At 37.5% G+C, this 6,790-nt stretch overlaps 1 protein-coding gene across 1 annotated transcript in view; it reads left to right on the forward strand.

The window, feature by feature from the left end:
• The window catches only part of syne1a (spectrin repeat containing, nuclear envelope 1a), a 133,452-nt gene that overhangs the window by 38,439 nt on the left and 88,223 nt on the right, over positions 1 to 6,790 (forward strand). Inside the window, exons 50-55 of the mRNA XM_016548796.1 lie at positions 1,365 to 1,526; positions 1,686 to 1,959; positions 2,304 to 2,476; positions 3,093 to 3,402; positions 3,506 to 3,670; positions 6,639 to 6,782. Of these exons, the coding sequence (XP_016404282.1) occupies positions 1,365 to 1,526; positions 1,686 to 1,959; positions 2,304 to 2,476; positions 3,093 to 3,402; positions 3,506 to 3,670; positions 6,639 to 6,782 (1,228 nt within the window). The remainder of the gene's footprint in view (positions 1 to 1,364; positions 1,527 to 1,685; positions 1,960 to 2,303; positions 2,477 to 3,092; positions 3,403 to 3,505; positions 3,671 to 6,638; positions 6,783 to 6,790) is intronic.

Consider the following 6,790-nt stretch of genomic DNA (forward strand, 5'->3'; position numbering starts at 1 on the left):
TTTTTTATCATTTAAAGAAGAAACCAATCCGATGTATATTTGACATTTGAGGCTTAATACTATAGAAAAGCACTAAAAGTTTTTTAGTTAGTGTGTTTTCAGCTTGTTTATTTTCGTATAAAAATACGGCATGCAGTTGCATCAATAAACATCATTCAATGTAAATTGTGATAATCGTAATTAATAATCGCAATTACAATTTCAAGGGAATCATTTTTGTCATAATCGTGCAGCCCTACCTGGAGGCTGATGTAATTTAGGCTGATGTAAATTGACCTAGCGTTTTTGTTATTTAAAGGTTATTACAAAAGGAAACCGGATGGAAAGTGCAACTGAGATGAAATGATAAAAATATATTATAAAACAATATACCCAAGACAAAAAAGTTCTGTAAAAATTAGATTAAAGAAATTAGGAAAAAGAATCACCTGCAGTATATATTAATAAATAATCAGTTTTTGAAGTTAGGTGTGTATACCACCTGTGCATATGGCAAGAAATTGTAACATCTGCTCAAGTCAAAGTAGTGAAATGATTTTAAATTCCCCCATGTGCACTTAATTATGATATTGTGACAAAGAAAACTAATATGATTTCCATCTTTTAAATATATTTTGGACCAGTGGTTCTTGACCTTTTTTACTTCAAGATCCCCTTTGTCCAAGACAATATTTAAAGGCTCTCCTATCTAAACTGATATGTCCTGTACCTCTGGTACTTCTGTTGTAATAAAAATAAATACAACTTTTTAGCATTTAAATTAAGATTATATTAATATAACCAAATTTAAACAAAAAGGAGGTGGAAGATAAACTTGAGCGAGCACAGGTATATGCAGGAAGATCATAGGAAACAAAAACTGGGAAAATCCACACATTTTGTGATCTAAAGCAGTGATTTTTGAAGAAAATAAAAACAGACTGATTTGCTGCTTTTGTATAAGGTCATAAAAATATAATTTGTATTTTTTTTATTGTTTTAATGTAAAATTACAAGCCATATTTTTTTACCACTCCTTATCCCCTGTATTTTTGGCAATTTTTTTTTATTTTTTCTTAGAATTTTAAGACTTATTAGGCCCCCCTTGTTGAGAACCACTATTTTAGACAATGTATTAAGACATATGATGGGGACTTGAAAATGTTGTTCTACTGTTGTAGGAATGATCCTATTACATAACATCATGATATTTACAGTTTACAACTACGCTAGCCCTTTCACAATACCATAGCCTATAATGTGGTACAATGTGACAATGACCTATTTAACCATCCATGTACTATACTGTGAATGGAAATTAAATTCAGTGTGTCAGATTTTATATAGTATTTTAAGGTAAATCCAGTGTATTTGGTCTTATTAAGGTATGAAACGCGTGTGGTGGAGCTGAGCGACTGGCTGCAACAGCTGGAGGTGAGACTGAAGACAGATGCTCCTCTGTGGGGTGAGAGTCAGTCTGCAGCCCCCGACTGCTCAGAAGAGCTGAGAAGAGTGGAGGAAATCCACAGAGTGCTGCTGATGAGGAGGTACATATGGACAGTCTGTGTGCATGTGTGTGAGGCAGCATGTGTATGTGAGAATGTTCCAGATATAAGTAATTGTGTGTGCGTGTATGTACATATACTTGTGTATTTTTCACACTACCAGGCATCCATCATGAATAAATCTGAGCTTTTCTTTCACAGGGCATCTCTTGAATGTCTGTGTCAGTCCTCTCTCACCATAACAGAGAGAGGATCTACTTCAGAGAATAGTGTGGCTGCAGAGTTGCTCTCAAACCATGAGGCTTTGCTGCAGGAGGCCAGGAGTCGACTCCGCAGCCTGCAAGAGTACCAGGCATTTGAGGAAGCACTAAAGGCAGTGGAAACCCGGCTGAAGGATGTTGAGAGGAACTTAGAGAAACTGGAGAACACGGAGGGGAATAAAAAGGAGGTGGAAGGGAAACTTGAGCGAGCACAGGTACATGCAGAAGAATTGTAGGAAACGAACAACTGGAAAAATCCACACATTCTGTGATCTAGAACAGTGTTTTTTGAAGAAAAGACATAATTTTTGTACAAAGTCATAAAAATATAATTTGTATTTTATTATAATTTTTTAATCTAAAATAAGCTGTATTTTTGTACCACTCCTTATCCTCTGTATTTTTGGCCATTTTTGTCCTGTCATCCATGAAATATGGTGTACATGCAACACTCAACTGACATTTCCCCAATACTGTTTAAGGGGAGGCAGTATTTTTTAGAATGGCTGGTCTGTATCTGTGCAGTAGCTGTAACTTGTGTTTGTTTCCTCTCATCCAGGATATCCTGCTTATGAAGGGAGAGGGCGAGGTAAAGCTCAACTTGGCGGCCGGGAAGGCAGAGATGGTCATCAAGAACAGTGGAGAAGTGGAACGAGGAGTGATTTGCTCTAAGCTTCAGGAAGTTGAAGACGCATGGGCAGCACTGCTTTTGAGAGCTATGAGTTGCCACAGGTAACCTGTTGACTTTAGTGAGCTGAGTGATCTGGTTATAAAAGATTAACTTGTTAAATGACCATAATTGCAGAAGTTTAGGTCAACTGATAGTTGGATTTAAATGAAAATAAACCACGACAATGGAAACATCAATATTAATATAATTACCGGGGCCATTAAGGTATTTTGGGTCAAGAGTGATAAGAGTGGGAGCATAGTGATCTGTTTTTAAATTGGCATGAGTGCTTGACTGCAGGTGCCAGGCACCTGGGCTTTTATTCAATTATACTCATCATCACTATGGTAACCAACTTATTATCTGGCTCTATCTGTTTCAATTAACACCAAGGGTGTAATGATGGAGCTGTTTTTTCTAATTATCTGCTAAATAATTCGGTCTGGGTTTGATAATAGGGTTCATGTTGCAGAAATAGAAACATTATCTATCTATCTATCTATCTATCTATCTATCTATCTATCTGTCTGTCTGTCTGTTTTTCTGTTGTTCTATCATTCTATCTAGATAAATATGCTGAATAATATACACTGTAAAAAATTGTAAGAATGTAAAATATAAAAATATTTAAAAAAAATTAATATACCTTTTTCCTCTTATCTGTCCTTTGTGTTTTAGCCGATTGGAATGGACCGTTAATCAGTGGGATTTGTACGTGGAGTCTCGTGCACAGCTGCAGAGATGGCTGGAGGGAGTAGGGCTGGAGGTTAAAGGTCCTCTTGAGCCCCAGCTTGGACTCAGGGAGAAAAGAAAGCAACTGGAGAGACTGCGCTTGCTGTCATCAGATGTGGAGGACCACCAGGGAGCTCTGTGTTATCTGGAAGAGAGTGCGGCTGAACTTTACAAACGCACTGGTGACCCCGTCTTTAAGGAAGAAGAAATGGTTCTCCTTAGGGCACAGTTTGAGGATGTCAAAGCTGCAGCAGAGGTGAAGTATTTGTTAATGTCTAGTGGATAGTTGTAGTGTAATAGTGAACGAGAGTGTTTATGTTAAAATTTAAATTAGTTAATTAATATTTTATCTTATTTAGGAGAGAGTCAGATTGTCAGAGGACGTTGTCCTCGAACATAAGAAGTACATGGAAACAATCAGGGAGCTCACTGATTGGCTAATGGTGGTAGGGGAGGAGCTTCAGCAACGCTCTGACCCATCCGGTGACCCTCCAATCTTAAATCAGAAATTGACTGAAATCCGGGTAAGAGAATTAAATTAAAGAATATTAAAGAATTGGCCAGTTTTATCCTACATCTTTTTATAGCATGTCATACCACAGAACATGTTATGTTTCTAGTATTGTTTTGTGTCAGACTCTCATATTATGTTTAATAAAGTCCACATCTGTATAAAATAAGCATGCAATTTAAATATATTTCATTCCATTATCATAATTCCGAAGCGTTTACACATTAATTAGACATTCCATTTTTGTTTTGTTTACAAGCTTGTCTTCTCTCTAAGGGTCTTTCAACAACCTCTGTGGAAAATGATAGAAAGAACCTTTATATTGTTTTTTCTCATTTACAAACATCATCTTTCACTCTGAATGGTGTGAAATGAAAAGAACAAATTCATTCTTTGAAGCAGATGAGATGGTGTGAGACTGCACGTCAAATTATGTGAGACACTGATAATATGAATGCATAATTGCATTTCATCTGCACATATGATTATGTGAGTGTGGGTGTATAAATAGATAGAGAGATATGAGTTTTTATTAACCCCATGAGAGAAAATGTACTGCATCAGCTGACAGTCAACATAGCGCAGGACAGAATACAACAGCATTATACACGTACACAATTTGCAGTTTAAATTATCCAGTTAGCAGAAACTTTGATCTAAAATGACTTTCAGATGAAGAGTATAATACCATGATGAAGTGTTGCAATACCAAATTCCCCCAAATAGTGAAATCAGTGGGGGAAAAAAGCTTAAGAGTGTTTCTTTTCTGAAAGTGCACATTACCAGTTGTGACTTTAGATGTTTCTTGACAGTAGTGAGGCACTCAGCTTGCTTTGTACAAATTGATTTGTACAATTTACAAAGTACAAGGAAATACAAAATGCTAAATCTACAAAAAAGTAATGCACAGAATAAACAAAAATAACTGAGTGTATTAAAAGATTTAAATGGAGCATTTGTTTGTTAAAGAGGATATCGGACGCCCATTTTCCACAAGTTGTCATGATTCTTTAGGGTCTTCATGAAATTTCTGCAACATACTTTGGTTAAAATTCCTCAGTGGTCATTTAAAACAACACCCTTTTTATCTTGTCAAAAAGAGCTCCATTCACAGCGACCCGTTTTGGTGCATGTCTCTTTAAATGCTAATGAGCTCTGCTCACCCCGCCCCTCTCTTCCATGGAAGAGGAAAGGCGATTTGCAAATAATCATAAAACATATAAAGTGTGAGACTTACTTCTTCTGGAGGTGCAGCTGGATCACGAACAGTGGCTACTGGTCCATCCTTGAGTGTTAAATTTTTAGCAAAACCTGCCTTGAATTGTCCCTCGTTCAGAAAGCAGTCTGGAGTAAAATGATTTGTGCAGACATAAACGAATTTAGGTGTATTCGGTTGCGCATTACCATCAAAAACAAAACTAATCCACTGCCTCCTCAGCGGCTCTGATGTCGGGAGAAAATGAAGACTTTTATGTTCTACTTTTACATCCAACTACAAAACACCTGCATTGCTTACAAGGTGGAAACTGGCTGAGGGCGGAGATATGCTAATATGGGACACTCTGTCAGTGGTTGTGGGCAGGGCCAGAAAATCAACAGGGCTTGATTATTGAGACTGTTTAGGTTTTTTGGGGGGATTAAAAAAAGTAGTGAATGGATTTTTATCATTGTAAGGTGGTTGTGTCCACTCACTGCTAAGACACATTATATGCAAACACCATATAAAAGTGAATTTTGCATCCGATGTCCCCTTTAAACTGTGAGAGTATGTGTGTGGTCAAATGTTTGAACATTTAGGCTATGTGAGTGTGGGAACAGAACTCCATTGCGCTTCATTCCAAGGTCAGAGTTTCTGTACTACATGCTCTCACAGGACTACAAATCAATGGATGCAGATGCTTAGATTTGACTGTTGTTATGGATCTGCAATATTTTTGTGCTGATTAGCTCATTATACTGTCTGCTTATCTCCATAACACTTAGTGTGCGTGTTTGATGAGAAGAAAAATCTCCATAAAACGGGGTGTGTGTTTGATGAGAAAGAAAATGAGAGAAAAGTACCAGAGGCACTGAGAGAGCAATAAGAGGTGTTAAGAAAGGGGGAGAATGGGGGGGAAATTGGTGGGAAATTTCTATGCTGTTTGCACGTTTCTCCCTGGATAATCAATGCCAGTCAGGGAGAATGAGAGTGGTATATGTGATAAAGGAAAATAAGACTACAACTGCAGCACTTTAAATAAATTCTATTCAAATAAATGCTTCCATCTCTTTACCTTTAAAGCTGCGGTTTATTTGTCAAGGATCTTCACCTTAAATTTTCATCTGTTTATTACTGAACATAAATGTTTTTTAAAACAAGCATAACTTTGCATGGAAAGCTGTTATGCCTGAATTTTTTTTTTTTTAAATCTATTATAATATTGTATGGTTGATGACAAAATAAAAAAAAAATGCGTATAGGCTATTATATTTTTATATTGAAAGAATGAAAGATTGTTTTACACTTTAATCTTCTTTATCTTTTTTAATGACTTAATGATTTTAATATTACACTTTTATTCATTTTTGTTTTATTTGTTTTGTTTTATTCAATTTTTTAAATAAAACATTTAATTGCACAATTGAAGTGTATTTTACATGGGATAATTCTCATTGCTGAACGAATGAATGAATGAATGAATGAAATTCTAACTGCATGTGAGAAAATTAGACTAAGAAAGTAAACAAGTAGATATTCGTGTATAAAAATAATGGTAACTGAGATGATTAAAAAAGGAGGGAGGTGGCAGAGAGGAGCGTTCATCGAAGCGTGAGGGACAGATCCGTTGTGAGAGTTTTTAGCGCGCTTGAACAGTCAGTCTCACCGCCGAGAGAATCACGAGCGGCGGCGGCAGTAGTTGGATAACAAGCAGCCACCGATGCCGCAGTTTCCGTAGCAACTTTACCCTCCCTCTCGCCATCTTCCTCCCTCCCTCCTTCAGGAGCTGCTGGAGCGCGGCGCGTGCGAGGGGCGCGAGCGGCTGCGGCGCGTGCGGCTGAGCGCGGAGATAGCCGGAAGGCACACGGCGGCGGCGGGCTGCGAGCTGATGGATGGAGAAGAGGCGGCACTGGCTCGAGCGCTGCACCAGTGGGA

This window comes from Sinocyclocheilus rhinocerous, unplaced genomic scaffold, assembly GCF_001515625.1.
Source record: "Sinocyclocheilus rhinocerous isolate Xijiao unplaced genomic scaffold, SAMN03320098_v1.1 scaffold1606, whole genome shotgun sequence".
NCBI classification, from domain to species: Eukaryota; Metazoa; Chordata; class Actinopteri; order Cypriniformes; family Cyprinidae; genus Sinocyclocheilus; species Sinocyclocheilus rhinocerous.